This window comes from Crotalus tigris, unplaced genomic scaffold (genome assembly GCF_016545835.1).
Source record: "Crotalus tigris isolate CLP2741 ecotype Arizona unplaced genomic scaffold, ASM1654583v1 scf7180000017753.6788120, whole genome shotgun sequence".
Lineage (NCBI taxonomy): Eukaryota > Metazoa > Chordata > Lepidosauria > Squamata > Viperidae > Crotalus > Crotalus tigris.
Window position 1 is genome coordinate 3,566,426 of NW_024096615.1, and position 18,928 is coordinate 3,585,353.

At 38.3% G+C, this 18,928-nt stretch overlaps 1 protein-coding gene across 7 annotated transcripts in view; it reads right to left on the reverse strand.

Moving 5' to 3' along the window:
• Positions 1-18,928, reverse strand: part of PUS7L (pseudouridine synthase 7 like) — a 98,786-nt gene that overhangs the window by 40,453 nt on the left and 39,405 nt on the right. For 2 of the 7 annotated variants that reach the window (XM_039340711.1, XM_039340708.1), the window contains exons 1-5: positions 9,399-9,617; positions 7,172-7,315; positions 2,344-2,539; positions 1,758-1,856; positions 1,342-1,423 (exon numbers count right to left, since the gene is read on the reverse strand). In XM_039340711.1, the coding sequence (XP_039196645.1) occupies positions 1,342-1,423; positions 1,758-1,856; positions 2,344-2,539; positions 7,172-7,315; positions 9,399-9,472 (595 nt within the window). In that variant the 5' untranslated portion in view covers positions 9,473-9,617. Of the gene's footprint in view, positions 1-1,341; positions 1,424-1,757; positions 1,857-2,343; positions 2,540-3,818; positions 3,937-7,171; positions 7,316-9,398; positions 10,705-18,928 lie in introns of those variants that run through there. The other 5 variants (XM_039340713.1, XM_039340715.1, XM_039340712.1 and 2 more) reach the window with 4 other exon arrangements.

The window sequence follows — 18,928 nt, forward strand, 5'->3', positions numbered from 1 at the left end:
TAAAATCGGAGGTGATTTCACCTTTAAGGCCAATTCCTCTTCCGATACCTGAACCTTTTATGGTGAAAGGGGAGCAGCACTTTGAAATCAAAGAGATTCTTGACTTATACATGCACAGGGGGGGGCATCCAATAGGTAGTATATGGAAAAACCTCCAGAATGAATGTGTACAAAAGAAACATATTAAATCCCCTAGACCCGTGATGGCAAACTTATGGTACACGTGCCACAGGTGGCACACAGAGCCCTCTCTGTGGGCATGCGCACCGTCACCCAAGTCCTAGGCCTTCAGCTGGGTTTTATAAATCTTTTCACTTTAGGCCTCCGCCGCCATGTGCAAAAAAAGGTTCAATCAATCAATTTCAACTTGCAGGAAAAAAAGATCTCGCAAAATTGGAATTGATTGATTGAACTTTTTAGTCCCATCCAATCTGCCGTTACCACCACAGCCACAGCCACCCAATGGGCCACGCACACCCAATGGGCCACACCCACCTGGCACCCAACGATACATGTGGGTTTTGGGTTCCAGTTTGGGCACTCGGTCTCTAAAAGCTTCTCCATTATTGCCCTAGACTATTTAAGCTCTTTCATGACCACTATTCTGATAAATCTAAATGAATGTGTAAGTTTTCTTTTCTTGTTCCCTCTATTATTCTTTTAGGAGGGCTGCCGTTTTGAGGGGAGGGGGAGAGTTACTTGATGATTGAGGATATTTCTATATTGTTTCTACTTTCGCTTTGATGTATCTGCATGGGAATCGGGGAGGAGGAAATGAACCCTCAGGGCCATCTGGTTTGACTCCTTTCTGGCTAACGCCTGCCTGCTACCAAGATCGCGTTGCCACGGAACGACTCATTATCACCTTTTCGGCTTGGAGTTCTCACAACAACTTCACACCAGCAGATTGGCTCCTGATGGACTGGGGATTTGGGGTGGGGTTTGGACAATGGGAAATTAGCTTAACATTTTGCACAAAAACCTCAGATTCCACCTGACCTCTCTGCAATTTTTTTCTCTCAGTAAAAGATCCTTTTGAAATCTCGCTTTCCTGAGAAGATAGCTGAGGCAGGACTTACAATAACTGTATCACATCTTTCTGCACAGAAAGCATTTCAAGGGACTAACTATACCGAGGTCCCCAAACCCCAGGCTGCAGTCATGAGCCAGAGCCCATTCGGAACCCAGCCTCAGAAGTGGGTGAGATGCATTTATCAAAGCAGCACCTCTGGCAGTCTGCCGAGCTGGAAAGATTAGGAAATGCTGAACTACAGAAAATAAAGTATAAACTTTTCTTCCCATACTGTATTTCATGAAAAGAAATCAGTGTGAAGTATTTACCAGTCTGAAGAAAGTATTTCTTTGCCTTATTAACAGGATCATTTGAATCTTCTGGTGTGAAAAACAGTTTTACAGATTTGACCTTTCAAATAAACAAGAAAGAAAGAAATGCAAACATTGTGTTGCTTTATTCATTTTTACATCAATACCATCTTTAAAAAAAAATGAAATGTTTCCCAAATCTGTCTTATATTGTAGCTGGGAGTAGAATTTTTCTGAGATAGATTTAGAACATATAGATGAAAATGAGTCAGAGTATAATAATATGAGTAGAAGACCTGGATTCAAGAACCTGCCTAGCTATGAAACTCACTAGGTCTTAGGACAGTTGCTGCCTTTCAACTAACCTCCCCATCTGCTATAATAATAAAACAGAAAGACAAATTCCGAACTTAAAAATAATGTATAACAAGTACCATTTCTTCATTCAGCAAAGCCAAGCCAGTCTGATTGATCTGAATATTCTGTCCTTGTCCAAACCGCTGAGATCCATAATAATTTATAAACCCGTTTTTCTACAAAATTAAGACAAAAAGAAAATATTATTTGGGCTATCTTGTGAATTTTATTCAGTATATAGGTAGTCCTCAACTTACAACAGTTCATTTAGTGACCGTTTGAAGCTACAGCAGCATTAAAATAGTGAATTATGACCATTTTTCACATTTATGACCACTGCAGCATCCCCATGGTCATGTGATCAAAATTCAGATACTGGGCAACTGACTCATATTTATAATGGTTGCAGTGTTTCAGGGTCATGTGACCCTCTTTTGCAAACTTCTGACAAGAAAAGCCAATGAGGAAGCCAGATTCACTTAATAACCATGTTACTAATTTAATAACTGCAGTGATTCACTTAACAACTGTGACAAGAAAGGTCACAAAATGGGACAAAACTCACTTAATGTCTCACTTAGCAACAGAAATTTTGGATTCAATTGTGATCGTACGTTGAGGACTACCTGTACTCACTTAAATCATTCTGAATATGAGTATTACCTTGACATTCTCAATTGCCTCACAAATTTGCTCCTTTAGGCTTGAGGTAGGCTCGTTATTATGGAGTTTTAAATCTCTCACAATTATATCAAACTGATTTCCTTGCAGTTGACACAGTCTAAGTGACTGGCTCACAGAATATATATGAGACACACCAAGTCCTTTTTTTTCAACTGCATTTCCAAGTTCTTTTAATCTGCCGAAAGACAGACAATATTATTTATGTTACCATCAAATGATTAATACTAGGCTCAACCTAACATTTTGGTATAAGTTGTTTTTCTAGATGCAAAAAAATTACATGCTATATCATTGCTGTACAAGCTGCACTGGCTCATGGTTTCCTTCCAAGTGTAATTTAAAGTACCAGCTGCTATGTTTAACATGGCACAAGGTTATTTGTGGAACTACTTTTTCCTGAAAGTACTGTATCTGCCCATCCCACAACATTGGACAGAATAGACAGACATCACATCCTGAGAGAAGGTGCAGGTGAAGCCTAGGGAAGTATGCCTTTTCTGTAGCTGTCCCTGCTTTGTGAACATCTTCTTCTAGGTGATCTGGCTGGCTCCCACCCTTTTAGTCTTCCAGAAGAACTGGCTCTTTACCTATACACTGGGATAGAGCCATTAAAGCCTATGGATGGTTGTTGGGACATCCTAGGTGGATGCATGCAGTAATATAAGTTACATGTCATCCTTGTTTAGCAACTGCCTTGAATAACAGTTAACAAGGATAATGTAAAAGCAATTTTGTGACAATTTAAGACAAGGGTGTCAAACTCGATTGTGTCACATGACATTTAATGATTTTTTTGCCTTTGTGGAGCCGAGGTAGGCATGGCATGATGGATAACCAGATCTTTTTCGTTTTAGTTCTTGTTCTTATAGTTTGTAGTTTTCTGATTGATGTGGGCCACCCAGAGTTATGCTCTAAGAGAGGTGGCCATACAAATATTTTTTAAAAATAATATATAATGGTACCTCGGTACTCTGTAATTCATTCTGAAAGACACGATGAATACTAAAACTAACGAGTACCAAAAAACCCCCACATAACTTACCACATGACCTGCTATTTCAGTCAGAAGAAATAGCGTGTCATGAGGCAGTTGACATCGGCAATTTTTCCTTGCACGTTGACTACCAGGAGAAAGGCGAGTGCTGGGACAAGATTTCTGCTTCAAAACGTGTTGAATACTGAATCTGAGGAGTTTTGAAGCAATCAAGTGCCAAGGTATGACTGTAAATAAATTCTGAACCTTAATATAAATTTTATAAGTATTTCTTCAATTGCAAAACTAGGAAACAGTTAAGGATATCATGCTACTTGATGCAATCGACATAGAGTTTTAGAATTTACAGGACCTATTTTAAAGTACTAAGACAATTTATTGCCATCAACCAATTTGAAGGAGAAAGTTTTTTTTAAAAAGAACATAAGATAAAAAAGTCAAAATTAAAAAAAAGCCCAACCTAAAAATAAATAAGAAACTAGAGATCCTCCTGAAAACAATTTATATATGGAAAGTTGCTGTTCTTGCCGAAAACATGGAAGGGAAAACCACTGTTCAATAAAGACACTGAAGAAAAGCTGCAAAAATAGAGATATTAGATATAGAAATATTAGATATTTTGCAAAAGGAAGAATTTTTAATGAAAGATCTCCAGCTACATTGTTTTTAAAATATTTATTTTGACACATAATTTTGCAGCAATTAAGAACTGCAAGAATATAAATTAAAAGGTCAGTTCAGACTATTACCTCTAACAGTATATTTAAGACAAGTAATATTAACCCATCTTATTAAATATATAACTATAAGATAAAATTCTCAAAGTAAATATTTTTTTCACATACTGGTTAAAGAGTACTTTGAAAAAGATGACAATTTCATATTTTTATATTAAAAAAAATAGCTCATGACTCAACAGTGATTGTTTTAAGACTCATTATTCACATGACATTTCCTCTAATATACTTCAATTTTTCTTTATTATTTCTGGTGTTTTTAATCACAGACAATGTTTTTGTAGATTTCAACTAGGGAAATGCAAAATGTTTCAAACTATTTGCAAAGCAAAACACACCTCAAAAGAATTTCACAATTATTAAAACAGCCTTTTTTGAATTTAAAATAAGGCATTTCACTCTCAAGAGTATTTTGAATTCTAAACTTTTGCCCATCATGCAACACATGGATTTCATCCTAGAGATCATTAGAAAAGATGAAAAATAATGATGAAAGCGCTGAAAAATTGTTGCCATTCTATTTGAAAATTGAGTAAAGCTCTGGTACTCAGATTTCAAAACAATATCACATATATGATATTCAACAGAACTGAAAAGCTTAGAAATATTCACAAAGTGGAGAACATTATAAGCAGGGATTGTCCAATGAATCTATTAATGGACATTTTAAAACAGGTTAAAAAAATTACAATGTGACGATGGCACCCAATTAGCTTTTTCTTAAAAAAAGAAAATAGAAACTAAAATTAACCCATGGCACAACTCAGGTTGAGAATGAACCTTACTTTTGTTCTTGACTTATGACCACAATTGGGACTGGAACTTCCATCGCTAAGTGAGGCAGTTGTTATGTGAGTTGTACCCAATTTTTACATGGGTTTTTTTGGGGGGTCATTAAGCAAATCATCACATTTGTTAAATGAATCTGGCTTCTCCCATTGACTTTGTTTGTGGAAGCCGGTTTGGAAAGTCACAAATGGGGATCATGTGACCTAGGGACATGCAACCATCATAAATATATGCCAATTGCCAATGCCCCCAATTTTGATATAACTATAGGGATGCTATGACTGTAGTAAGCATAAGGACTGGTTGTAAATCACTTTTTTCAGCATTGTTGTAATTCTGAATGGTCACTAAATGAATGCTCATAAGTCAAGGACTACCTGGAAAAGCTGTGACATTAATAATACCAATCTCAACTTGATTATTTTAAATTGTAAGTTTATAGCTGAAACAGCTAGCCAATTTTTAAACTTCCCTATTTCTTTCACATAGTTGTGTTTTATATTTTGCCTGATGAAAAGATCTAAGTAACTTAAAATCTAGGACAGTTAATTTGCTCATAAAGGTACTGCTGAACAATGGATAAATATGACTCTCACTGATTTCTGAATGTTGGGAACATCAAATGGAAATGAAAGGTTCAATATATCTGGTAAATTATTCAATTCTCTATGTGGCTGTTAGCTTTGGTTTGTACATGTTTTGTATTTTTCTATTATACATTTCCTGCAATTTCATTGATGCATGTTTTTCTTTCATACTTGTTCATCGTGATGAATGCAAGATTGAAAAGTATCTCATAAATAAGTAAAAAGTATTTATACAACAAAATAAATACAAGAAATGAAAGAAATCTTGGTTACAATTTACAACCAGATCTTACAAAAAAACAAACCCTAATAACATGCATTATATCTGCTTCTCATATTTGGGGAAATATATTAGATATATAAAAAACTTAAAACCATTTATGAATAGAATGATGATATTTTAAAAATATTCTTATAACATCAACATTGTATACAAGAATAATAGGAAGAGGGGTTTTGTTAATAATTCTTCTAATATCAAATCCACTATCTTTTAGCTTTTCATTTTGTTTTATAATGTTAAAAACTCCAAATAAAGTGGTACAGGAAGTCTTCGAGTTACGAGTGTAATGGAGCCTGCCCATTCCACTCGTAACTCGAAAACTCGTAGAGTGAATTTCGTTCGAAGTATGAGATCATTCCTTTGCTTGTTAAAAAGCACACGGCTGGTTAAACAAACATGAGGTATCTCAGGGTGGGGAAGGCCATGGAGGGTCTAGTGTTGAAACAGGTCCCCAAGGCCTCCCTGACTCACAAAAATACCGCATGCTTCCCCCTCCCTTCCTGCCATGCCGGACTCACCTGGAAAAGATCCATCTCCTCTCTGCTGTGGGTCCTGCTGCCGCCCAGATTTGAGGCCAGGAAACGCTTCTGCAGTCCTCCCATGGCCCGTTCGGGTCTGGAAAAGGCTTCCGGAGCCCGGATTGGGCCGGGGGGGGGGGTTATGGAAGCATTCTCCAGCCTCAAATCTGGGTGGCAGTGACCTGGAAAAGGCCTCTGAAGCCCAGATCAGGCTGTGCAGGGTATGCGGAAGCGTTCCCCAGCCTTACATCCAGGCCACAGCGGCCTGGAAAAGGCCTCCAGAGGCACGTGGAAGCATCCCCCAGCTTTGGTTCTGTTCTCTGTTGCAGAGAACAGAGGCCTAAAGTACCATGAAATCATGCGAGATCATGTGAGATCTTACCCCACTGATCTCGCGTGATCTTGCGTTACTTTAGGCCTCCATTCTCTGTGAATGCACTGAAGGCCTGGAGCAACCAAGAAAGTGAAGGATCTTAATCTTCGCAGGGTGATTATTGAAGATCTGGTGCCTAGAGAGACACGGGGATGGGGAGGGACGGAATAACCAGGGTGTATGTTGCAGAGCCACTGTGGTCGCTCGTAAGAGTGAACGACTGCCATGGTGCTGCAATATTCATAACTTTGGGATTTGCTTGTAAGCACTAGGGGGTGCTCATCACGTAACTTTGAACGAGCGCTACATGAATGCTCGTAACTCAGGGATTACCTGTATGTCTTTTCACATCTATTCGAACTTGAACAGAACCCAATTGTTAAAATGAATCTTGATGTTCTTGTACGAATAAAATGATAGTTAAATGTCATTTATTACACTGCAATGTCAAAATGACCTATATGTGGTGACATCGTAATACATACATTGGTGCCTGTGAATTGAAGTATAGTGTAAATCTTCATACCTTTGAGGGGTCACTTTTTTCACAACAGCTTGATAAGTAATTGCTCTTTTGTCTTTAATGCCAGTATAACTGAAATCTGAAGGAAATATACCAAGCTTTGCAGACAAATAATTAATTGCTTCAAGGGTTTCCAGGTTCTCTTTCCTAAGAGTAAAAGTTGCAACATCATTGTAAGTTCAATTCATACATATTTCATCTCACACGGACTCTCAAGAGAAATATGCTAATATAACATTAATTTACATATTGAACTGAAAGTTCTGGACTCTTTTAAGATTAAACTTTCTTATATTATACTAACTTTTATTTTACTCCATGTAAGAACACTCTGGCTCAATTTGTTTTTAACAAATCCCAACAAATTTATTGCAGCTGTTTCTTTATAATCATGTCTTTATAATTTCATCACTGTAATAAAAAATAACACTATAATTAGCTCTAGTTCAATTTTCCAAATGAAATAACATAAAACATCACTGGGGTTTTTTTTAGGCTATGCTAGACATTTAGTAATTGCATGAATTATTTTTAAAAATGTAAGTTACAGATATATATTTCACTCACTGCTGCCCCCAAATCTCAAATCTGTATCAATTCATTTATGAGGAACAAAGGAGAACCTTTGTTTTCTTCACACTTGGACCAGAACCTTGAGCCTTCTAATTGTATAAAGAACAAAGTACTATGTTTGAGTGTATGCAATAGTGTGTGACATTAGTGTGCTATCATGGTTTAAAAAGTTAAAGTGCAGAGCTCAGAACTAAGAATCCTTCCATCAATGAAATTTGGTTGAAAGTGCAGGAGGTAGAGCTACGGATTAAAGCTTCTGTATCTTCCATTAGATTTTGATTCACATAAGAGTTACTAAACTACCAACTTAAATCTAAACCATTCATACAATCACTATTATTTTGGTATTAGATATATTCAAAATCTTCCATGTTAATAGAATCACTGATGTGATGCTTGCTGTATTAGTTTTTATCCATTTTTTGACAAGTATTTTGAACTCTAAAAATCTGAATGCAGCATCTTTTTATTCATTTTAGCATCATCATCTTTTTTTCAGGCTAATGCAGAAGCCTAAAAAATGACATTATTTATTAAACAGACATTTGATAGACATAAAATATATGTCCAGAAACTGCATTCTTTTGATGATTAGCAGAGAAGCATTGCATTTGCAAGGGATCGGAAACACTTTACTATTTCAAAATGTACACACTACCTCTATGACAATGTTAGAAAACTTCATGTTAGGAAAGCTTGCCTATTCCAGATGCAGTGGAGTATAGATAAAAATGGGCCTTCAATATCCAGAAACAGTAACTGTGATCTTTACATTTAAATCCACATTACAGTAGGGACATGCCTCTACCTGAATACTCAGCTTTGAAATCAGTCAAATACTTTTTACATCTTGATAAAGCTGAGAGGGTTTGGTTTAGTAATATAAACTAATAACAGTATTAATAAAAACATGTTGTTTTCCTTACACATAGTCTTTTTTTAATGACTGCAATTGGTTCTGGTAAAATGGTCACTAAGCAAATCCTGTAACTGAGAGTGATCCTGTGAAGATTAATGGCTGCTGGTGTTGCATTCAGATAAAGTTCTCTCATACGCTGTCCTGTGTCTAATCCATTTTCCCCCCTTGCAGGGGGAGAGATTGCTTGAACAAGTTATTTTTTCCTGATCTGCTTTTCTGACAATGCAGCACTTCCCTCAAAAGTGCTAATGGCAAGCTAACAAGCTCAACTCTATGACTTTGATTAGCTGATTATAATTCCCCTGCTAGCTCCCAGCTGATGCTTGAAACTGACAATACCTTACTCAATTTCAACTGAAATCTTAAATCAGGAGTGTCAAACTGGCGACCTGTGGGCCAGATGCGTCACGGGCAGGCCACACCCACCCAGCTCCACAAAGGCAAAAAAGTCACAATACATCACGTGACACAATCGAGTTTGACACCCATGTCTTAAATGGTCACAAAATTGCATTTACATTATCCTTATTAACTGCTATTCAAGGCAGTTGCTAAACAAGGACAACATGTAACTTATGTTATTGCAGACACTGGATTAATATTCTATATAATTAGTTAACAGGGAGCAATTTAGTTTATGGAGATCTTTCTTCAAAGTAAGCAGCACTCTGTTTGGCAATAGACTGTTTTACTATAAGAGCACAAAATTGTTTTCCAAGAAAATAATGAATTAGTTACCTATGTACCTGTATAAATGTAGTGCTTCTCTCCAATGTTAGAATTAGTCCTTTTCCCGAATCTACTTTTCTCATGAAACCTTATTACAATCACAAGCTTTTGCTGAGAGTCAGGGAACAATTTGCTTTCTATAAGCTTCCCAATTTTTTTATTCAGAAAATGGCAGAGTATCTTACGATGCTCTTTATTCCCCTCAGGTCTAAAAGCAAACTTGGAATTTTCTAATTTAGCATCCAAAAATTTTAGAAATCCAGATGCTTCTTCTTCAGATACCAACTGGCAAAGTTCTTGGTAGTCTTGGTTCGCTTTGATGATAATCTCATCACATTTTGTAGCTGTGATTATGAAAGGATATTCTTGCCTGATGGCCCCATGCAGGCTAGCTCGGACCTTTTTGTCAAGAACTGAACCAAGGGTGAATTCAGGGAGAACATCTCTTGACTCATATGCAGAATTCCATGTGTTTTTAAAATGACAAGCAAATTGATGCAGTTGTTCTCTAACCCGCTCATCTAATAAGATGTGTAATATAACAGCTTTGTCACAATGGCATTCAAATATGTGATTATCTTTACAGATTTCACTTTCTTGAACACAGAGTGAAAGCTGATCAGTAGAACAATAAACATTATCAACTTGAATTCTGCAGGATTCTTTAGTTGAGCATTCCTTATCTATCCACAACTTTTTGGAATCTTGTGGTCCACTGGTTCTTTCTTCTGATAAGATTCCACTGGGTTTTGGAAAAGAATCTGCCACAATTTCATTAACCAGTTGTCCAAGTATATTAATTTCTGTCACTACAAAGTCACTTGGAAATGTTTTTATATTGCCAGAGAAGCCAGTGTGATCATTTATATAAGTGGAAAACTGTACAATCTCTGGTGCTTCAGAACTTTTTTCCATTCCAATATTTTACAAACTGAAGAAAAGTGGAAAGATTGAATGAGTAGTCCTGTGATAAAAGAGATATATACATACATACATACATACATATATATAGTCAATTACCAAGAAAACGTGAACACCAGGAATATAATAAACTATAAAAGTTTAATACCATCACCGATCACCAAGCTTTCGTCAGATACTTCTGACATCGTCAGGGTTAATGCTGGTCTGTGGGAGAGTGCCTTTATAGGTGAGCCGTCATTTGCACATGGCTTCTAGATCTTGTCGCGGGTCCTAATTGATTTAACTGCTTTTTAATTATGGCTTCCATACTGATGACTCCTCTTTTCTTGCTTTTACTGCTTGTGGGTGTGTCATTATTCCCCTCTACCTCCCACTGTCTTGAATTAGGGAGGTTCTTTCCTCTCCTTTTTTGGTCATTCGTATCTCTAAGTTGTTCCCTCTTCACACCTCCGTGTCTCCTACCTTCCTCCTTCTTCTGGTCTTTATTTGCTCCCCAATTGTCATCCCTCATTCTATGGGGCCGCACTCTCAGCCTTTCTCCCCATCCCTTGCTTTCCATTTCCCTCTCTTTGGCTGCATAAACTCCGTTTCTGTCGTTGCCATTCCGTCTGACATCTACTTGCTCTTTCACCCCATTATCAATGTTCTCGGACTCCACATCAGACTGAATCCCTTGAATATCTCCTTCCTCCTCATACAAGCCCTTGTGTGCCCTCCTTTTTTGAATACGTATGCCTGGTTCCTTTGTATCCCTCCCTCCATCAACACAGTGATCTTTTTTTTACAGTTTCTATCACGTTCTACCCTTATTTGCATTTCCCCCCCATTCACCCTGCTCTCGATCTCTATATCCTCTCGGGCGTTCCGATTGGCGCTCTATTGTTTCCGTTGATGGACTGTTGTCACAGGGTAAGCCGGTCCCATCCTCCTTCTTTCTTGATGCTGCTGGATCATCACTGTTTTGGTTTCGGGGGGTCGGAAATGATTGTTCGTTGGCTAATTGCCTCTTTCTCATCATGCAACCGTTCTCTCACTGTCTGGGAGCGTGTGCATGGTCCTGGAGCAAGGGGGAAGAAGTCCCTCAATCGTTGATTATTCTCCTGAATGTCCATGGGCCATTGCTGTTGTTGTGTGTGTGGGGGAAATTCATCCCCTCCATAACTTCTTGCCTAGGGTTACGTGGTACTGTCGCAGGGTGTCTCCTTAGGGGTGGGCGGTCTCACCTGTTCCATGCTCTTTTTTTTTTTAATTGAAAATTTTTATTTTTTTAAAACATACAATCATTTATAAAAATACAATAAAATTTTAAAATAGAGAACCCCCCCCTTACCCTCCCTCCCACCCCCACCCCCCTCCCTTCACTTCCCAGAGCAGAATACAGGATTAAGAAAAAAAAAGAAAAAGAAAATTATAATAATTAAAAAAAAGAAAAAAAAAGAGAAAGAAAAAAAATATCATAATTAACCTTTAACTCCATAACTTATAAAACAATTCTCTATAATATTTGATATTCATTCATAAAATAAATAAAACTTTTTAATTCCATATTTTTTCTGAATATAATCTATCCACCTTCCCCATACAGTAATATATCTTTCTTGTGTATGATCCTTTAAATAAGCAGAAATTTTTGCCATTTCTGCAAAACTAGATACTTTAAATATCCATTCTTCTAAAGTAGGCAAAGAATCTTTCTTCCAATATAGACCTACTAGTAACCTTGCTGCAGTTAATAAATTCAACATCAAAGTAGTTTCTTTTTCATTTAAGTCAACAAAAATACCAAGTAAAAATAGTTGAGGAGTAAACTTTATCTTCTTTCTAAAAATCTTTTGAATGTTCCACCAAATCATAATCCAAAAAGCCTTTACTTTTTTACAATTCCACCAAATATGAAAGTATGTCGCATCATTATTGCCACATCTCCAACATTTGGGCTGTATGTTGGAATACATACAAGATAATTTTTTAGGATCTAAATGCCATCTATAAAACATTTTATAAAAATTTTCTCTCAAATTTTGAGCTTGTGTAAATTTAACATTTCTTATCCAAATTATCTCCCATAAATCCAATGAGATCGGCTCCTGTATATTCTGAGCCCATTTAATCATACAATCTTTAACCAATTCTGTTTCCGAATCTAACTCTAATAAAACATTATATATTCTTTTTATATGAGCCGGACCTTGGTTTTTAATCTGAATAACCAATTGTCTATCTTCTAGTGTTATTCCCTCTTTCTTGTCTACAGTCCATCTATCCATTATTTGTAAATATTGAAACCATGACTGTAGAATATTTTGCTGCCTTAATACATCTAGGGATTTCAAATGCCAATTCGAACCAGAACAAATTAACAATTCTTTATATGAAATTTTATCAAAATTTGTCCCCTTAGAGGTTCCCTCAATTGCATGTCTGGGAATCCCCCAGATAGGTATTTTATAATTTAATCTATAATAATACTTCTTCCAAACACGAAGTAAGGCATTCCTCAAAATATGTGATTTAAAAGTCCGATCAACTTTCTTATTAAAAATTAAATATGCATGCCAACCATATATTAAATCCCAACCTTCCAAAAAACTGTTCCATGCTCTTAAAGTAAGATGTGGCGGGCACAAATAGATGTGCCGGTTGACAGAGTCCCTGTCAGAGAGCCATGCCTCTTTAATAACCGGCCCTCTTTCGTGTTGTCACCGGACAGGATGCATACATTATCAAAGTCAAAGGAATGTCCAGAATCCGCCATGTGCGCCCATACTTGGGAGTGCTGTTCCCCCCTTTTTACTGCTAATTTATGCTCATGGACCCTAGTCTTCATTCTTTTTGAAGTCTCTCCAACATAATTAGCGGGGCAATCTTTACAGTTGATTTTATACATGATTGCCGATTTTTCAGTGTTGGGGAGTGGGTCCTTTGGGCGCATCACTTTGGATCTTAAAGTTTGATCAGGTCTGTGAGCCACCCTCACTTTATGGGGGGCTAACAACCTGGCTGTTGCTTCTGAAACATTGCTGATGTAAGGGAGGGTGACACGGGTTATCTGTGACAGGAGTTCCTCCATATCCGAGCTCATCCAGGGTTTGGTGGTATACTACAGCATCTGATGAACCTGGTAGGGTAACCATTGCATCTGCATATTTGGAAGAGATGGTTTCTTTCTTCCCTTTTAGCTTTGGCTGTGCTGCAATGGGAGTCTATTCGTCTATTTCGATGCGGTGAATGATTGGTTCAAATGAAGCTGCGAAATCAAGGTGTTTGGCATCCTTAAGGTTGGTACCAGCATCACGTTGTAACAGTGAGGTTTGTTGACTGGTCAAGGTCCTAGATGAAAGGTTGTGTACCAATTTTTCAAGGACTTCTTTCTTGTTTGAGGTGATTAAGCTTTCAGTTTTTCTTTGAAGTATCTCTGTTTTGCGCTGTCGTGTTTTTTGGGTAGTGTGGTATATTAAGAGGTTGAGGATGTTGAAATGTTCTTGGGTGAGGATGGATCGGCATTGTTCACGATGGTGCTGGATTCTGGTAGTTTGGGCATCAATGCGTCTGTGATGGTGATTAATCATGGCACGCATGATGCGGCGTTGGAACTGCCAAACTGCTGCATAACCTTCTGGTGATTTAATTGGAGGCTTCTTACGTAAAGATTTTGGTGGGAGGTTGTTGTGGATGCAGTTATGTAAAAAAGCTAGTTGTTCATAGCTGGTAGTCATGCGTTTGGATAAACTCTCCCAATATCTGGCTTGTTGTAATACTGCCGGTCCATATGGGTCTTTAATAATTTTGAATACAGGAATCCCAGGTATGGACATTTAAAGTCAATCAGATAAAAATAAAGAGCTCTGGGATGTAAGATAAAAGGCTTTTTTTATTAACTGCTGAGCTTTCGTTAACAACCTGTTAACATCATCAGAGCAAAGGGCTAAATGAGAAGAGGGAGCATGTGCATAAATTTACATAACAGTTAAAAAAAAAACAGTTGAAGTGAGGCATGTGCACACATTGTGCCCAAGAAGCTCTTAAAGGCATAGAGCAGTCAGTCTCAAGACCATTTTAAAAGTCGCGCTTGTCAGCTGTTTGGCGCGTAGATCCAGCATGCCTTTTAACCTGCCTCTTGGATTGTATAGTTTGTTTGGTGTAGGGTTGTTGTGTGTGTGTGTTTTGTTGGGTACGGTTATTTGGAATGTTTGTGTGTGTTCATTTGTTATGCTTATTAGTTGTGGGTGGTTTTGTGGTGTTTGGGAATTGGGCTGTAATATTTTGTTCCATTGAATGTGATAAGTTATATTTCATTGTAGGGGGGAGTTTTGGTCTTGGTCTTAATATTCTGTTGTTACTTAGGTGTTGTGTGTGTATGTTTTGTTGTGTGTGAGTATCTTATGAGGTTGCAGGATTTATGTTTTGGATGTTTGTGTCCTGGATGTTGTGGTCAGGGGGGTTGTTGTTTCTGTGTGTGAGAATATCAGAACATGGTGTGTTGGTTGTGTGAATTGTCATGGTTGTGTTAGAATTATATTCTTTAGTTAGGTTTGATGAAAAGGATTGTGTTGTAGAAAGGATATCTATTGTGTTGGTTTGGGGTTTGATAAGTGGCTGGGGTGGTGTTTTTGTGTTATTATTGGTTGGGTTGAAGTGTTTAGGTACTTTACGTTTTTGTAAATGTCTTTTTAGGGTTTGGTAAGGAGGTAGTAGGTCTATGTGTCTATTAATAGAATGACAGTCTGAAAACCAAGCTTCTTTTAAAAGACGGCCTCCTTTGGTGGAATCATGAGCAATGACTTCTGCTCCTTTACAGTTGAAAGTGTGGCCATGCTCAGCTATATGGGTCCAGACTTGGGAGCGCTGTTCTTGTCTTCTTACTGCCAAAACATGCTCATGTATTCTGGTCTTAAGTCTTTTTGATGTTTCTCCAATGTAGTTACATTGGCATGTGTTGCAGTTGATCTTGTATACGATGGAGGACAAATCACTGATTGGTAATGGTTCTTTGGGTTGCATCAACTGGGAACTGGGGCCTAGTTGTTACATCTGCTTGTGGAGGCCCATTCACTTCCTGAGGCTTGAAATGCCTCAATTTCAAAAGAAGAATTTGTAAAGGCAAAGAGTACAGTATTAAACTGGACCCTGAATGTGTTAAATCGCTAATCTGCAATCCGCAGTTGCTTTGAGCTTCTGTTGAGTTGATTGAGTTCAGAGGCCTTCAAAAAAAAAAAAAACACCCCGCTGAAAAGACAGCGCTGATTTAAGACCTGAGTGTTGTGGCCAGGTCTAAATAGTCCTTGCTGTGAATTGAGAATTGTTTCTCCAAGGCCTCTTCCAATAATTGAACTGAGGTCCCTTTTAGAATTGCTGAGCTAAACAAGTACTGTTTACAGAAGGAACTACCTCCCTCCGGCTGGAAAACACGCTAGCAGTGGTCAAAATGGCGACTGCTATTGGCGAAAGTAAAACCCAGGCTTCAGCCGAAGCTTAAATAGCAATTCAGGCAGAAAGGAGCCAGAAACGTTCGGAAATCAGCTTTGCAAACAACAAAAGCAGTAGATTTGAATTGCTCCCAAAGCAAATCACAGAAGTGAAAAAATAAAACAAAATAGAGCAATAAACAGAGCAATAAACCTCCCCTGCGGCGTCCAAATGGTGCCCGCAACACTGAAGGAACCAAAAGGAGGGTTGAGGCTTCCTGAAGCCTGCAAAGCCTATATGTAGGTCTTTGGTTATTCAGGTTTTCTCCCGCGTAAAATTGGAAGTGTCTTGGTGACGTTTCGACGAAGTCCATTCATCATCTTCAGGCTGGTGTTTTCGGCTTCGTGCTTCTAGGAGCAATGTGTGATCGTAGCTGTTTCTTCCTTTTAACTGCTAGTGGGGGTATGAACTGATTGGATGGGAGCATGGCTGTGTTCTGATTGGGTGGAGGTGTGTTCTGATTGGTTAGGGGCTTGGGTGTGCTATGATTGGATGGGGGGTTGGTTGTGCTCTGATTGGATGGGGGAGTGTTCTGTTTGGGTGGGGGCTTTGTTGTGCTCGGGTTAGTCTGAGTTGCAGGGGAATTTGAGATGGTGAGCTGCATTGCTGTTTGGCTTCACGTTCGTGGTCGTGCCTCATTTTCATGGTGGGTGTCAGTTTGCTTCATGTATGGATTGGAGGGGTTTAAAGTGGCTAATGATGCAGCTGTGGTCTGGCTTCTGGTTTGTGGTCATGCCTCATCATCGGTGTGGGTTTGGGTTTGCTTTTTGCGTGGTTGTGTGGTGGTGACGTCCTGTGTGGTTTTCGTGAATGTGTGTCTGGTGTCATTCTTTGTGTTAGGGACTCGTTTGTCAATAAGGGCGGGTTTCCAAATGGCTGGTAGGTGGGAGGTATCATCTCATTTATTCATGCTGTGTGGGTGTTTTTCTATCTCGATGGCTTCTCTGATTATTCTGTTATTAAAGTGTTCAGTTTTGGCGATAGTTCTGGTCTTTTTAAAGTCAATTTCATGTCCTGTAGCTTTAAGGTGTTGGACCAGGGAAGAAGTTGGTTCCTCTTTTTTGACTGAGTTCTTATGTTCTTCAATGCGTGCACTTATTCTTCTATTGGTTTGTCTGATGTATTTGGTGGGACAAGTGGTGCATGGGATTTCATATACTCCTTGATTTTCTAACTCAATTTTGTCTTTGGGGTTTCTTAGGATGGTGGATATTTTTCGGTTTCTGCAGAATGCTGTCTTGATGTTGTATTTGTGGAGGATCTTGTTGATTCTGTCTGTGGTGCCTTTTATGTATGGGAGGAGGGCTTTGCCATTTTCTTGTTCTCTGTCTTGGGTTTTAGTGGGGGTTTTTTTTGGATTAGGTTGGTAATCTTATTTCTTTGGAATCCATTGGATGTTAGTACATTAGTGACAGTGTGTAGTTCGGTTTTTAGGTGTTGTTCATCAGCTAAGCGTTTTGTTCTGGAGATGAATGTCTTGGCTATGGAGTTGATCTGTGCTAGGTGGTGGTGTGAGAGAGTGTGCAGATAGCGGTTTGTGTGTGTTTTCTTCTGGTAGATGGTGTGTCCTAGGGAGCCATTGGATTTCTTGTAGACTAAGACATCCAGGAAGGGAAGTTGGTTATTAGCTTCTGTTTCCATGGTGAACTGTATTTTGGGGTGTAGGCTGTTGAGGTGTGTGAGGAAGTTGTCCAGTTTTTCTTTCCCATGTGGCCAGATTATGAACGTGTCGTCTACGTATCTGAGCCAGAGTTTGGGTTTGTGATCAGATTTTTCTAGAGCTTGGGTTTCAAAGTGTTCCATGTAGAGGTTTGCAATGACAGGTGAGACGGGTGATCCCATGGGTGCTCCTTCTATTTGTTTCTATTTTTGTCCATTATAGATGAAGTATGTGTTGGATAGGCAGTGGTTGGTCAGATCTAGGATGTGTTTGGGGGATTATATTTGTTTTGGATAGCAGTCAAGGCTTCTTTGATTGGCACTTGGGTGAAGAGGGATATGACATCGAAGCTCACAAGTAGGTCGCTGGGCTGTAAGTTTTGTTTCTTTATGATCTCTATGAAATGGAATGAGTTTTTTACGTGTGAGGTGATGGATTCTGCATAGGGCTGTAGTTGTTAGGCGAGAAATTTGGATAGGTTTTGTAGAGGTGAGCCTATGGAACTAACTATGGGTCTAAGTGGGGTTCCTTCTTTGTGTATCTTGGGGAGACCATAGAGCTTAGGGCATCTGGATGTTTTCTCTCTGGGAATGATTCTTTGCTGAATCTCTTTGCTAATGGGGGAGGCTTTTATTTTGGATCTGGTGGTTTTTATGTCATATATAAAAGTATATATAGTCATATATATTGATATATATGACTATATATATATATTGTATCATGTATTTTTTGTGGAAACTATACTTCTTAAGAGTCCATATACATCCGCCTCCACAATTTTTAAATCACAAACACAAACCACAGCTGTTTCCAAGCCTTTATCTTTTCTTCTTATTAATTCCTGAAGTAGTGTTCTCCAAACACTATTTTCGCCACAAGATGTCCTCAGTAAGCTATAAAAAGCTTTTCTTTGCATGTTAAAAGCCTTTATCTCATTAAGAATGAGAACGAAAGAGACAGGAGGAAGCAAATATCTTCAGTATAGTAAGTAAAATAATGCTCTAAATTAGAAATCTTTCCAGGGATGCCCAGTATCCAAAAGGTTCAAAATATAATGAGTACTATTTATATGGTTGATTTAAAGTATTATTATTATTTCCCCCCCCAAACAGACAGAAGCTGCTTTCTTAAAACAGGGAAGTCATCCAAAAAGTAAGCTCTTTGCAGGAAAAGTAGTTCAGAATGGAGAGAGGGAGGAAAGGTCTCACCCAGATTCACCATGGTGGTTCTTTATGCTTAGATGATTTTCTGACTTCAGCTGGCACAGAGAAGTGATCAGCCATTTTACTGACCGATCTTCTTCTTTCATTGGCCCTACGGAGTTAGCTTAGACTGTAGGGGGAGCTGGTTTTTCTTGATGCCCAGAAGGCATTTGATAATCTGAATTGGAAGTTTATTATAACACAGTTGCACTATACAGATTTTGGGACAAAATTTGGAAAGATGGTTGAAAAAATATATACTAAATAAACAGCTAGGGTAATTATAA